The 14,933-nt window shown below is 46.7% G+C and overlaps 1 protein-coding gene across 3 annotated transcripts in view; it reads right to left on the bottom strand.

The window, feature by feature from the left end:
- CCDC60 (coiled-coil domain containing 60) overlaps nucleotides 1-2,723 on the bottom strand; it is a 53,157-nt gene extending 50,434 nt beyond the window's left edge. For all 3 annotated transcript variants that reach the window (XM_079956672.1, XM_079956673.1, XM_079956674.1), the window contains exon 1: nucleotides 1,381-2,723. In XM_079956672.1, the coding sequence (XP_079812798.1) occupies nucleotides 1,381-1,665 (285 nt within the window). In that variant the 5' untranslated portion in view covers nucleotides 1,666-2,723. The remainder of the gene's footprint in view (nucleotides 1-1,380) is intronic.
- Between the last annotated feature and the right edge of the window lie 12,210 nt (nucleotides 2,724-14,933).

Here is a 14,933-nt window from a genome sequence, read left to right as displayed (position 1 = left end):
TTTGCATTAGGGTAAAGTAACTGCCTTTTGGTTCCAGAGGGTACAGCTACTATTGGTTCATTTAAGCTGCTGTATTTGGATCCTCTGTCTTATTGGTTTCCTCCAAAAGGCAGGACTGTGATTGCCTGATATTGTTCCCTCCAAAATGTATCCTTTCTAGCTAGTTCCCTGTCCCTATAAATGTAGCTCTCCCCTCCTCAGGTCTCAGTCTTGTTGCTTTAATAAAGAAGTGTTACTAGAGAACTGTCTCCAGCATATTATGTCAAGAGAGCTGAAATCACAAACCCCACGTCACAACACAGCCCTCACAAGGAGGCACCTTTATTCAGATGGGAAATATTATGATACATTAGAAGCAACAAATCCTAAGAGGCTCAGAAAGCAGCAACACAAAAGCACTGTTACAGAAAGGCAGCCTGGAACAGGTACATTTTGGAAGGCCTGTTTGAGGACATATGCAGTTAGGTTAGAAGGGAATTCCGCAGCAGTGGAGCCACCACCAAAAAGCCTCCCCCCTCACACACACCCCTAGCTTATCTTAGTGGCAAGCATACTACAGTGCCTCTGTAACATGAAGGCAAGATCACAGGGGCGAAGGTAGCTCTTTAGTTAAACTTGACAGCCCTTTAGATAAACCTTTAACTCAGGCCCAGGGGCCTCTTCAGGTCTCTTTGCCCAGGATTCAGAACCTGGCAACCAGTGCTACCTGCTGTAATAATCATGTCTCACAAGTAATAATATTAGTATAATAATTTATTATTTATACCCCGCCCATCCGGCTGGGTTTCCCCAGTCATCATCATCATCATCATCATCGACTTTTATTGCGCTAGCCATAGGCCATGGCATCGTTTGGAAAAATAACAGAAGGAAAAACAGCATTAACCATAAAAATCATCAGGCACCACACATACAATATAAACCAGGGTCACAACTACAAAGATTGTTTGTTGCATAAAATTGAATAGCAGAAGATTCTCTAGTAAAATGTGCCAAATTAAATATCCGAACCCCCTTTGCAGTTGACCGCTATTTTGGGTTTCCCCAGTCACTCTGGGCAGCTCCCAACGATTAAAGACAGAATAAAAAAAATCAATTATTAAAAAACTTCCCTGAACAGGGCTGCCTTCAGATGTCTTCTAAAAGTCAGGTAGTTGTTTATTTCCTTGACATCTGATGGGAGGGCGTTCCACAGGGTGGGCGCCACCACCAAGAAGGCCCTCTGCCTGGTTCCCTGTAACATCACATTTCGCAGTGAGTGAACCGCCAGAAGACCCTCAGAGCTGGACCTCAGTGTGTGGTTTCTATGGCTTAATGAGGTCCACCACCTACTTTTTAATATCACAAGCAAAGAACATACTAAGAGAGCACTGTGCTTACCAGCGGGAGCTGTCCCAGACCGTAGAGGGTGAGTTTCCTCGGATCGAGGTAAAGAGGGTCCCCAAAATCCTGATAGGGCTTCCAGCTGGGAGTAAAGTAGCCTTGTTGCGTGAGCTGTTTGATTCTCCGATGGTAGTTCTCCCGGAAGACCTGCTCTCTCGTGACATCCCAGCAGTTGTAGATGGTGTTGCTTCGAGCTTGGACCTTGAGGCCTTTTTGGCTGGGGATGGGCAGAGGCCGGATCACGACAAAGTAACGGGGGTCTGACTTTGGGTGCATAGGCATATTGACGGTGTTGTAGAGCCACCTCACTTCCTAGGAAAAACCACTCCTTTATCCAGGCCTCTGATCCTTCGTTTCGGTTACTATAACGGTACCCCTTCTCACACGCACCTCACACCACAAACAGCGCCTGGAAGGATAAAATGCAGCTTCAAAAGATAAAGGCTGCGGATTTGGGTTTGTTTTTTTTAGCCGCTCGCAAGTAGGAAATAACAACCAACACACAACACCCGCTTTTGATTCACATCAAACTAGGACCATGATTCCACTAAGCGAGTCCGGCTGCTGCACGGAACTCAGGTATAAACATCTCTGTGCCTTGGGAACCCAAAGAAAGGTAACTAATTGAAAAGGCAAGGCAGATTTGACAGCCTCATCTTTGTCCAGGGCTGACTGACAGCAACTGCCCGCAATTAAAATGCCAGCAAGACTGCACGATTCCCCTTCAGATCCAACTCAGAACTGCCACAAGTCTCAAACAACTCGGCTCATCATTTCTCTTAAGAAGTTGCTAAACACAGGCCCTGGGGTGGGTGGGTGGCTGTAGCCTCACCCCAACACAAATCCAGTCCTTCCTGAGGCCACTCTACTGCCCTACTGATCAATCTTCCTACTGCTAAAGACAACCAGATCTCAGCTCAAATTATCCTCTTTTCTTTTTAAATAGATTCTAACCCCTAAGTTTTCCCTACCAACCAACCCCACTGATTTCCCCCTTTTTTCTAGAGTGCTAACTCGAGGATCAAATACACCCCACCTTTTAAAAATAGGACAAGATTCTAGTCCCTAAGAGTTCTCGACTATTTCCTGTTTGATATTCCCAACGCCAGTCGCCAGCTGGCATCACCCCCACTGAACCCTCTTTCCTATAAAGACCCCCTGAACTTGAGACTTCTTTCCCAGCCCCCTCCTCTCTTTCAGAAAGCCCTAACTGGGACGACCCTTCTCACTGAGTGGTTTATTTACAACCAAGCTCAGTCCCAGAGAGGGCGGTTTCATGAAGTGAAACACACCCTTAAAAGACCCTAACCCTCCTCCCGGACCCCACAAACCCTCCCCCCCCGGAACACCCCCCCCCCCGACGTCGCTTTCAAGGCCTTACCCCCCATCTAGAACTTGAGCGCCTTCTCAGCCCCAGCTGGAACGCTCACAGTGGGGAGGGAGCAGGGAGGAAAAGGCGTCGCCTGTTGCCCTTGGCAACCGCTTGGGAACGCTCCGGCGCCGGCTGGGAATGGTCACTCGTCGCTTTCCGTAGCCATGGCAGCGGCGGCTCGCTGAAGCCGTTTCCGCCCTTACAATTTTGCCCTCACTTTAATGGAGGAGATGGGCGATCCTATCGCTCGGTAGGATTGCGTCCTAAATGAACTGAGAATCCCTCGTGGCAGAATGGAAACAAGAACTTTCTATTCATGACTTTCTCTTCCCCGTTAGTTGTAATTTCTTTTAAATGACCTCATATGGTTTATTTTAATTACGTATTGGTGAAAATAGAAGGGTCCGTGGAAGCATGGGCGTAGCCAGGATTTTTGTTGGAGACTTTGGGGTAGGCAGAACCTCAATTTGCTATGTATTTTTCTGAATTTTATTGATTTAGGGGAGCATCTGCCCCTCCCTGCCCCCCACTTGGCTACGCCCATGCGTGGAAGTGGGTATACGTGTAGATCATGGGTAGGCAACCTAAGGCCCGGGGGCCGGATCCGGCCCAATCACCTACTAAATCTGGCCCGTGGACGGTCCGGGAATCAGCGTGTTTTAACATGAGTAGAATGTGTCCTTTTATTTAAAATGCATCTCTGCTTTATTTGTGGGGCATAGGAATTTGTTCATTTCCCCCCTCCAAAATATAATCCACCCCACCCCGCCACAAGGTCTGAGGGACAGTGGACCGGCCCCCTGCTGAAAAAGTTTGCTGACCCCTGGTGTAGATTCTCTCCTTTTCTCCCCTTCTACACTTGCATGCTTCCTTTACTACAGTTGCAAAGTTCCTTCTTTGGTAGTTCAGTGAGATCTGCTGCTTGAGACAGTGGTTTTTATTGGGGCCTACCCAAATAATATTGGGACGCAGGTGGCGCTGTGGGTTAAAGCCTCAGCGCCTAGGACTTGCTGATCAAAAGGTCGGCGGTTCGAATCCCTGCGGCAGGGTGCGCTCCCGCTGCTCGGTCCCAGCGCCTGCCAACCTAGCAGTTCGAAAGCACCTCCGCGTGCAAGTAGATAAATAGGGACCGCTTACCAGCGGGAAGGTAAAAGGCGTTTCCGTGTGCGGCTCTGGCTCACCAGAGCAGCGATGTCACGCTGGCCACGTGACCCGGAAGTGTCTCCGGACAGCGCTGGCCCCTGGCCTCTTAAGTGAGATGGGCGCACAACCCCAGAGTCTGTCAAGACTGGCCCCTACGGGCAGGGGTACCTTTACCTTACCTTTTACCCAAAATAGTAAGCCAGACTTTGGCTTTCACAGAATTTTTCTTCAAGCCAAGTGGTGCTTGTACTGTATCCGTTTAAAGGTGGAGATCAGGAGGGGGGGAGAACCTCTACCTTTTTTCGAGTCCTCTAACTCGAAAATATGGGTGGGGGAAAAGTTTTTTTTCTCCCTCTTAAGGCTAGATCTTGTGGACGTTTAGTGAAGCTGAATGTTGGCAGATTCAGGACAGATAAAAAGAAAGTCCTCCTTCACACAGAACATGGTTAAACTATGGAACTCACTGCCACAGGACAGGAGGCACTGATGGCCACCACCTTGGATGGCTTTACAAGAGGAGAGGAGAAATCTCCATGGGAGCAATTTTTTTAAAATGAAAAAGTTCAATAAGCTACTTGTACGTTTCAGCCTCTTTTCTCCTCAGTATATGGAGTTGGGTATGGGGGGGGGCGGGCAGGTAGAATCTGGAGGTCTGTGGACTTGTTAACAAACTTGAGCTGAACTGGGGGGGGGGGGTTAAATAAATCCTCCTGCTGGTGTGGGGGCATCCTTCTCCAACTGGGGAGGCCCCAAAATAGCATTGATTATCTGCACCTGCCAGTACAAGAACAGGAAGATTTATTTATTTACAGCATTTCATATATATCAAACAATAATGAATGTTCTCTAGAGGGTTTGCACTTTTTTATATAAAAAGGCAGTAAAATATATATTGCAAAACATCAACCTATGGTTCCCTGACCCAGCCAGTGCTACTGCCATTGACAGACACTGCTCAGACAGCCCAGATTAGATTAGACTTTAATCTGTAAAGAACTTTTCCGCAACTGAAATCGTGTTCAGAATGGAAACAATGACAGCAATTATTATTATTTTAAAAAAATGTGCTCTTGTCCGTGGACATGCCAACAATGTGCGAAAACATAAAAACAGTTCTTTGCAATGGAGTAATGTTAGCATTTCAATCACATTTCAATAACAGCTTATGGGAAAACAGAATCTTAACAGCCAAAACAAAAATCAAGCCAGAACCTCTGTAGAGATATTAAAGTGTCAACACACTACTCCTGTGTTAAATCTCTCAAATGCTTCTTTTTCAGCAATTCCGGCAGTAGGGGAGGTTAATTGAAAAGGCTGGGAGAAAGAGATCTACATCAATATTTTGTGGGGCAGAGGTATCTGTGTATGAGGTACCCAAGAGGAAAAGGACCTCTTCTGTATGAGGAAAAGGACCTCTTCTAAATTTTTACAGTTCCACGCCCCCCAGTGCAATTCACAGTTGCCGTACCACTGAGCTATGACGCTTCCCACAGAGGCTGAAAGTTTTGTTGTTGTCATCTCGAGAGACAACAGAGTGTGCTACTGGGGGTGAAGTCCAACCTCTGGAGAATCACAGCGCCTGAAGTGGCTGCAGAGACCAGTAACTCATAACTGCTGTCTCCTGCATTGTTTTTGCTGCTTTTGCAGCACTGAAATGACCTCATTGGGGTGTAAGCCTCAGCAGTGCATGTAGGTCCTGGGGTGCCCAGACAACAATATGATGTTGTTGTTTAGTCGTGTCGGACTCTTCGTGACTCCAAGGACCAGAGCATGCCAGGCACTCCTGTCTTCCACTGCCTCCCGCAGTTTGGTCAAACTCATGCTGGTAGCTTCGAGAACACTGTTCAACCATCTCGTCCTCTGTCGTCCCCTTCTCTTTGTGCCCTCCATCTTTCCCAACATCAGGGTTTTTTCCAGGGAGTCTTCTCTTCTCATGCGGTGGCCAAAGTATTGGAGCCTCAACTTCAGGATCTGGCCTTCCAGTGAGCACTCAGGGCTGATTTCCTTCAGAATGGATAGGTTTGATCTTCTTGCAGTCCATGGGACTCTCAAGAGTCTCCTCCAGCCCCATAATTCAAAAGCATCAATTCTTTGGCGACCAGCCTTCTTTATGGTCCAGCTCTCACTTCCATACATCACTGCTGGGAAAACCATAGCTTTAACTATACGGACCTTTGTTGGCAAGGTGATGTCTCTGCTTGTCAAAAGGAAAGCAGAGCAATATGGCACCAACTTGGCAGCTGGAATTACTGGAAGGAGGTGTACAAGACGCCATCCAACCATCTTAGGGACTCCACTCCAGATGCAGCGGTTCTCAACCTGTGGGTCCCGAGATGTTGGACTACAACTCCCGTCATCCCTAAGCTCTGGCCTTGGTAGCTAGGGGTGATGGGAGTTGTAGTTCAACAACATCTGGGGACCCACAGGTTGAGAAAGGCTGTGTGTGGCGTTTACTCTAGGCTTGCCATACGTTCGGGAATTCCCAGACATGTCCTCTTTTGGGAGGCCCTAAAAGCTCAACAACTTTGTTCACCTCTTGCAACATGGCAACCATAGTTTACTCCTTAGCCTTTTCTTCCCCTGAAGATGTCCCACAAGGCAGCTGGTAATATGCTTTAATTGTTCAAACTTAAGTTTCTGGCATGTGACTGAACCACTCCTGCAGAACAGTGACAGTCTGGAGGCAACCCTGGTGGGTACTTGAAGATGAAAAGCTGTTACGGTGAAGTCTCTGACAGGTTCTTAATGTACTTGGAAAGTTTTGTGTTCATGAAATTGTTCCAGGGCTCCAGGGGCGTCATCAGAACAAATGCCGTAAGAGAGCATACCAAAGGAACGCAGTCATCAGCTGGCTCTTTGACAAACGTTATTACCAAATGTTCAAAAACATTTTCGCTCCCTCGACTCTCATCTTTACATAAGGAATGTTACCCTGAGCAAGGCTGTGGATACTGGGCGAGATTCACCTTGTGTGCACCGTCAGTGAAAGCACCGTGGGAGGACTTTTCCTTGAACAATGGGGCTTCCTCTTCTCTGTTACACCCCTGAAATGGGGGGGGGGGTGAGTGTTGGGAGAACCCCCAGAATAGCCCCCTATTTTTTCTATAACACCCCCCTCCCACAACACGTTTAAAAGGGCATCGGATGTTGATTAGCCAAAGGCCTGGTTAAAGAGGAACATTTTCGCCTGGTGCCTAAAGTTGTGTGATGAAGTTGCCACAAACCTCCCTGGACCTGCCTGGGGAAAGCACCCCACAACTGGAGAGCTGACCTCTGGACCTCATGTGGAGGAGGCACATAATAATAAATAAATAAATAATTTTTATTTATACCCCGCCCTTCCCGGTTCAAAAACTGGGCTCAGGGCGGCTAACAACAAATTTAAAACATTTAATTGTAAAAGCAGCATAAAATACAGTATAAAAACATGAATAACAATAACATTCCAAGTTCAGAAATCAATTTAGAGGAAATCCATCTAATAAGCATTAAATAATCACCAGGGCTAGCTGGCTGAATTAGTCCTACTTGGGCCAGCAAGGAGGCCAGGGGAGAATTAGCTGTGGGGTCTCAGAGTGGGTAATCTTCATAAAAGGGGAGGGGGAGGGAGAAAGGAAATAAAAGATCAGGCTGAATTCAAATTAAAGGCCAGGCAGAATAGCTCTGTCTTACAGGCCCTGCGGAAAGAGGTTAAATCCTGAAGGGCCCTAGTCTCATGGGACAGAGCATTCCACCAGGTCGGAGCCATCACTGAAAAGGCCCTGACCCTGGTGGAGGATAGTCTGACTTCCTTAGGGCACGGGACCTCTAAACTATGGTTATTCATGTACCTTAAGGTCCTTTGCAGGGCATACCAGGAGAGGCGGTCCCGTAAATACGAGGGCCCTAAGCCACAAAGGGCCTCAAACGACCAATATGAATTATGCCAATCAAGAAAGTTGCAATTTTCTTTCTAGGTTGCATACTTAATGCTGCTGATTCTAATCATAAGGAGGAGCGAGAGCAGTGAAACTGCCTCTCCCTGCTCTAGAAACCTTATTCAGCACTTCCTTTGGCTTGCTTCAGTAGCCCTTGCCTACCTGCTTCCAAGTGTGTTGTTGTAACCCTGAAGGCTAGAAATTTGCTCTTTGGACTAGCACTGCTAAATTTATTTCCCACATATGCTTCTGTTCACAAAGCAGAGAAAAGAGAAACAGGCTAAACACAGTTGTAGAATAAGGATAGGATCTATCTATCTATCATCTCCTTGGAACTGTAGGATGTTAAGGGTGTTTGAGAGACGCCCATTCCCCTCACAGGGCGACCATTCCTAGAGTGGTTTAACAATCAGCCCCTCTTCCAACGGAACTCTGGGAATTGTAGATCTGTGAGGGGAATGGGGGTGTCGCCTAACAACTTTCAGAACCCTTAGCAAGCTTCATTTGCCAGGATGCTTTGAGGAAAAGCCACGACAGCTAAAAGTGCTTTAAATGTATGGTGTACAAGTTGCTTTAAATTTGCACAAATTTGCATCGAGGTCCTTTTGCCCTACAAGTTTTAATCAGCTCGTAATGCACTTGCTTCACATCATGCATCATTTTATGCATTTTGTGTTCAATTTGTCCCTATGAGCAGTGCATAGAGAGAGGTTCGGAGAGCCAGATGGACTCATTCCAGAAGTCCTCATTCCAGAAGTCCATCTGAGACACACTCTGAGAAACAACCTCTGGAAAGGTGAGAGGTGGTGGTCAGCCTCTTACTCTTCTTTGGTGATCACTCGTAGCCGATTGTCTTCCATAAACACGGGTTTAACAGTGAATTTGTAAGTGACTGTGGAGGCCAATTCTGGATCCACATGTCCTTCCACAGTGGGGACATAGGTTTCCAGGAGGGAGTTGATCATGGCGAGGGTTTGTCAAACGTGCCTTCCTCTTAGCTCGTTTCTCCCTTGCGTCCTGAGTTCAAGTGTCTTCAAAGCCCATGACACCTTTGGCAAAGGCTGTTCTCCAATTGGAACGCTCACAGGCCAGTGTTTCCCAGTTGTCGGTGTTTATACTACATTTTTTTTAGATTTATCTTGAGAGAGTCTTTAAACCCCTTTTGTTGACCACCAGCATTACGCTTTCCATTTTTAAATTTGGAATAGAGTAGTTGCTTTGGAAGACAATAATCAGGCATCTACACAACATGACCAGTCCAACAAAGTTGATGTTGAAGAATCATTGCTTCGACACTGGTGACCTTTGGTTCTTCCAGTACACTGGTATTGGTTCACCTGTCTTCCCAAGTGATGTGTAAAAAAATTTGGAGATACCGTTGATGGAATCTTTCGAGGAGTTGGAGATGGTGTTTATAAGTGGTCCACGTTTCAGAAGCATACAGTAAGGTTGGTAGTACAACAGCTTTGTGAACAAGCATTTTGGTTTCCCAGCGAATGTCCCGGTCCTCAAACACTCTGCCTCTAAAACCGTGGTGGTTTTATAACAATAATCGGCGCTATATTTTTTTTAGAAAAAAAAGGTGCCAGAACACCTCCCTTGTTCTCTTATAATGACAATGGTGCCCACCTGAGAGGTGCCAGAATTGAATTCCGGCAAGTTCCGGTTGAAAAAAAAAAAGGCCTGCCTATGAAGGAAAGAAAATGGTTTCCGTATATTGATCTGAAGCAGCCAGGCATTGGATCCCTTACTACTGTTCTTAAATTACACCTTTCAATCAATAAATAGAGAATACAGAGAACTAACCTCTTACATGATCGTGGCTGTAAGCTTTCCATTTACTCAGGGAACAAACTGGAAAGCTTTAATAATACCTCAGAGTAGAGATTGGATAAATGAGCTTTGGGAATTAGCTTTGATGTCAAAATCATTGTGCTACTTAAGATCAAAGAAAGGGGATGTCGGCAAAACAGATTTCCAGAAGCGTGGTGTAGCAGTCAGTCAAGCTGTTTTCGGTCCTGGTGGCGTAGTGGCAAATTCAGAAGTGTACGGTCCCTTCACGGTAACCACAGCCAGGCCCCTTCACAGCCACACCTCTTCTAAGATTATACAATAACTTTATCATTATGCAATAATGATAATTAGGGATCTCCATCAGCTTTGATCTACTATTTTCTGTGCACGTACTGTTCTTGTGCTCGGACGCTGTTTGAGGGTTTCCAAGAAGCATCTGGTTGGCCACCGTGAGAACAGGATGATGACTGAAAGGGCCATTGGCCTGATCCTGCAGGCTCTTTTTATGCTCTTAAACTCTGCCCGAGCCTTTATTGCTGTCCCAAATGGGGCTGAGTAAGTTAAAGATCCCTTTGTCCTCTTAGTGCATGTTTAGAAGAGCCATTCCTGCTGATCCCTCAGCCCTCACGTAATTAAAAGCAAAATACTTGCTGCCAACTGGGGTTCTTTGTGACTGCAGGTGCAAAAATACCACTAGTCAACATCTCTCATTGGCCTACTGTGAGAACAGGATGCTGAACTAGACGGGTCACTGTCCTGATCCGTCAGGGCTCTTCTTAGCATTTATTTTTTTGGAGCCCTCTGTCTTCCATCTCTAAGCGCTACCTCCTGCAAACTTTGTTCCAGCTCCGTTTCTGACACTGTTGTGTTTGTGGCATCGTGGTCTCCATGGCAGCTGAGCGGATGATGCTGGAAAGCAAGCTCTGTGTGTGTGTGTGTGTGTGTGTGTGTGTGTGTGTGTGTGTGTGATTCGAGGGGTGCTGCCGGCTTTGCCAAAGGCAACTGGGCAAAGATTCCTTAGACAGCTGTATCAGACCAAGAGACATGCAGACTGCCATAACTTTTACTAAGAAACCAGAGGCTTTTTTTTGTTTGGGAATAATAGGGGTAGAGATACCTAAAGGATACAAAATTTTATTTATGTACGCAACCATGGAGACCTAAATGATTTATGCCCAGAGACGGAAAGAAGATAACGTTGCAACCAAAGAAGAATGGCAGCAAAAACTGTTGGAGTACGCAGAAATGGCGGAACTTACTGGGAGAAAAAAGAAACAATGAAAACAGAGTTTTTAATTTAGAGTGGAAATAATTTACTGAATATCTAAAAAGTTACTGTAAATGGATTAAATTATTAGCTGGATTAATATAAAGACGTGCAGTGAAACAAAACTGGTTTTTACAATACTGGATAAATAGTAATTAGGTTTAACTTGGATATGCAGTGAAGTAATGAAACAAGCAACCACAGAAAGTGGGGAGGGGGGTCGAAACTGGGTACAGCGGTACCTCGGGTTAAGAACTTAATTCGTTCTGGAGGTCCGTTCTTAACCTGAAACTGTACTTAACCTGAGGTACCACTTTAGCTAATGGGGCCTCCCGCTGCCACCATGCAATTTCTGTTCTCATCCTGAGGTAAAGTTCTTAACCTGAGGTACTATTTCTGGGTTAACGGAGTCTGTAACCTGAAGCATCTGTAACCTGAAGCGTCTGTAACCCGAGGTACCACTGTACTGGAATTTGATGTAAAAATATTTGTTTTCTGCAATGGTAAATGGAGAGAGAGAGAGAGTCATGCAGGCTGCCTCACTGTGGAACTGGGTGCCAATTGGCATTTCCTCAGCAACCCTGGGCAGATCTGATCCCTACGTCACCCCACTGCAGAGCCTCCCTTCCCTGCCTCCTAGGTACCAGGGCTTGTTTGTTTTGTTGACTGGCAAGGATGATCGGTCGTTGTCAGGGCAGGTGGCAGTGCAGTCAAAAGCATGTCCTGCCGTGGACTCCTGTTATCTAAGGGCACAGCGAATGTAGGCCTCACTTGAGAAAAATGGTTGCTGTTGCAAGAGGAATCATGATGTTGTGGTTTCGGGAGGCAGTCTGGATAATGACCAGTTTTTTGGCTCCTGTATCCATGGGGGTAGAATGCAAGGAACTCAGGATAGCTCAGTCGGTAGAGCATGAGAATCTTAATCTCCGGGGTTGTGGGTTCCAGCCCTATGTTGGGTAATAAATTCCTGCACTGCAGGAGGTTGGACTAGATGATTGTGGTCCCTTCCAACTCTACAATTCTCTGAATGTGTAAGAGCAAGCTTGCCAAACCAGTCCCTTTGTCTAGGCAAAGCCTTTGGCTGGCTAGTTAAGCACCAAAATCAACATCACCAAAGAAGTTGCTGAGTGCCATAAAATAAGTGGGTGGGCCTCCCCACTTTCCCTTCCCTGCCACCATCTCACCAAACTAGTAGGTAAGAGAACAATAACCAGTGGTATATGTAAACATTGAGCTGGGAGCAGGCAGCACAGAGATGAATGGAGAAGCAAGATCTGCTGGGGTGTTAATGCTGTGAGCCTTTCCATCTTATGCTCAGGTGGTAAAGGGAAAGGGACCCCTGACCATTAGGTCCAGTTGTGACCGACTCTGGGGTTGTGGCGCTCATCTCGCTTTATTGGCCGAGGGAGCTGGTGTACAGCTTCCAGGTCATGTGGCCAGCATGACTAAGCCGCTTCTGGAGAATCAGAGCAGCGCATGGAAACGCTGTTTACCTTCCTGCCAGAGCGGTACCTATTTATCTACTTGCACTTTGACGTGCTTTCAAACTACTAGGTTGGCAGGAACAGGGACTGAGCAACGGGAGCTCACCCCGTCACGGGGATTCGAACCACCGACCTTCTGATCGGCAAGTCTTAGGCTCTGTGGTTTAACCCACAGCGCCACCAGCGTCCCTTGCTCAGGTGGTATATCTGTGTAAATAAAATCATATATCCCGGCAAGTGTCCTGAACAAACTGGGAAATCTTGGGGGTTTTTTCTCGTGAGAGGACGGCGGCCATTTTGAGCAACATAATCTAGTGCAATTTCAGGCTGCGATTAAGACATCGCAGCACAAAATTGCTCAAGATCACAGTGCCCAAAATAGCCGCTGTCCTCTCGCAAGAAAAAACAGGAAGGTGGCATCCCGGAAGACAGTGTCCCAGTTTTTTTGCCTTTAATGTGTTGGAGGGTATGATACCCTTAACACACCACAGTCTCTGCTGACCTTCGTACCAAGGAAACTGAACTCAGGGTAAGTGCTTTGAACTACTTGGGTAGTGCGCAACATTGTTTTAAGGGCTGGGAAAATGTGACAGTGATTTGGGGAATCGACTTCCTCCCCCATGGCTGTAAATGAGCAGATCAAAGAAAAGGAATTCTTACCAGTTAGTTTCTTTAATAAACACAGCAAAGGACAAAGGAAAGTGTCCATCCAGAATAGAGGTGCTCCCAATTAAGGTTTACACCTCCTCCGTCCCTATTAATCTACATCACTCCTACGTCTTGTAATCTGAGTTTGTACCCTCTGCGCTTTTTGTTCTAACACTTTATGAGCTCTCTGTGTCTTTGGAGATGGGTGTGTGTGTGAATGCTGTCCAGAGACTGTGAATCTGTTAACTCTCTCTCTCTTCTGTTTCTTCTGCTAGCTGTTCCCCATCCAGGATTTCCCAGCTTCTGCCTTCTGAATTATCCCCTTCTACAAACCACTGCTCCAAATCTATACTGTCCTCCTGCTCTTAGGAACACTCAGGATCCGGATCGGGGAGGGGTGGCTCCCACCATTCCTCCTCAGCACAGTCCCTGACATGTATTCTGTTTGAGTGTGTAAACCAGCAGTGAGGAACCTCAGGTTCGGGGCCCAAAGTCAGCCCTCCAGGCATCTCTACCTGGACCTTGGCACTCTTCCCAGGCCACAGCCCTCCCTGGCCTTGCTCCACCTTATTTCACCCCCTGCCTGGGATATGTTCCTGAACTCTGATAACTGTCACATCTGCACCATACAGCAAAAGCACACTTGTTTCCTTACAAAGAATTCTGGGAATTGTAGTTGGTTAAGAGTACAGAGAATGGTTGCTCTGTGAGGGGTGAACTGCACTTCCCAGGATTCCTTGGAGGAAGCCATATGCGTCAACTGTGTGGTCTGGGTGTAGGACCAAACCTGCTTGCTTGCCTGGATGCAGGGTTGAGAGGGGTTTGCCAGCAAACTAGTCTACTGGACAGAGGTAACCCTGCCCCCTTGTGCCTCTGGCTTTGCTCACCTCTGGGATGTGGCCCTGGGAAGGCTGCCTTGGAAGGATTGCGACCCTCAGGCTGAAAAAAGGTTTCTCCATCCTTGGACAAAAATGGAAGAAAAACCTGATCGCATACGAGATGCCATTGAGATTCCAGTCACGCCTCTCCAGAGTTTGCACTGATTTCCGAAAGATTGCAGTATGTCTATATCGATGTAAATTGCGGGTCTTGATGAAAAAGGAAAACAAATGGAGTTTTAAAATGCAGCTAATCAGGGAGTTAAAGAGAGGTTAATCCTTATGGATTAATCAAATTGCATGTGTAAAGGGAGGGGAAGGAGGTGAGAGGTAAAGAGGGATGAGAGAGGAGACGAGAGGAGGGAAGGAGATTGAAATTGGGCTTGGCTGTTTTGAAGCAAAGCTTTCTGAGGAAACTTTGGGAGAAATTGATCTTCCGGCCTTCGTTTGTCTGCTGAGCAAAGAGTAGGGCCACTTGGTTCTTTCTCAGGTGAGGGTTTAGGAACTATTGAGGGATTCAGTTTGCCTCTTGGAAACATCTCAGGGAAGGGGGGGGGGGTCTGGACAACCTCAGACTCTGCCCCAATCCCTGATAAATGTGTGAGTCATTGAAACCCCACAAGGCTACTTGCTGTGGTGTAGTAGTTCGGACTAGGTCCTGGAAGAGCAGGGTTCAAATCCGCACTCGGCCAAGAAGCTCGCTGAGTGTCCTTGGGCCAGTCATTGCCTCTTAGCCTAACCTACCTCAAAGAGTTGTTGTAGGGATTAAATGAGTGGGGGGAAGGGAACCACGCACATCACTTTGAGCTCCTTGGAGAAAAAAAGGGGGGTATTTATTTTATTTATACGTATACCCAGTGCTTTTTTTCTTTAAAAAATGTTTAGGGGTACTCTCATTTTCCTACTCATATTGAGATAAAAGGTAAAGGTAAGGGGACGCCTGACCATTAGGTCCAGTCATGACCGACTCTGGGGTTGCAGTGCTCATCTTGCTTTATTGGCCATGGGAGCCGACGTACAGCTTCCGGGTCATGCGGCCAGCATGAC

The sequence above is a fragment of the Podarcis cretensis genome (genome assembly GCF_951804945.1).
Source record: "Podarcis cretensis genome assembly, chromosome: 16".
Taxonomy (NCBI): domain Eukaryota; kingdom Metazoa; phylum Chordata; class Lepidosauria; order Squamata; family Lacertidae; genus Podarcis; species Podarcis cretensis.
Note: the sequence above shows the minus strand (reverse complement) of the source record. Positions and strands in the feature narration are given on the sequence as shown.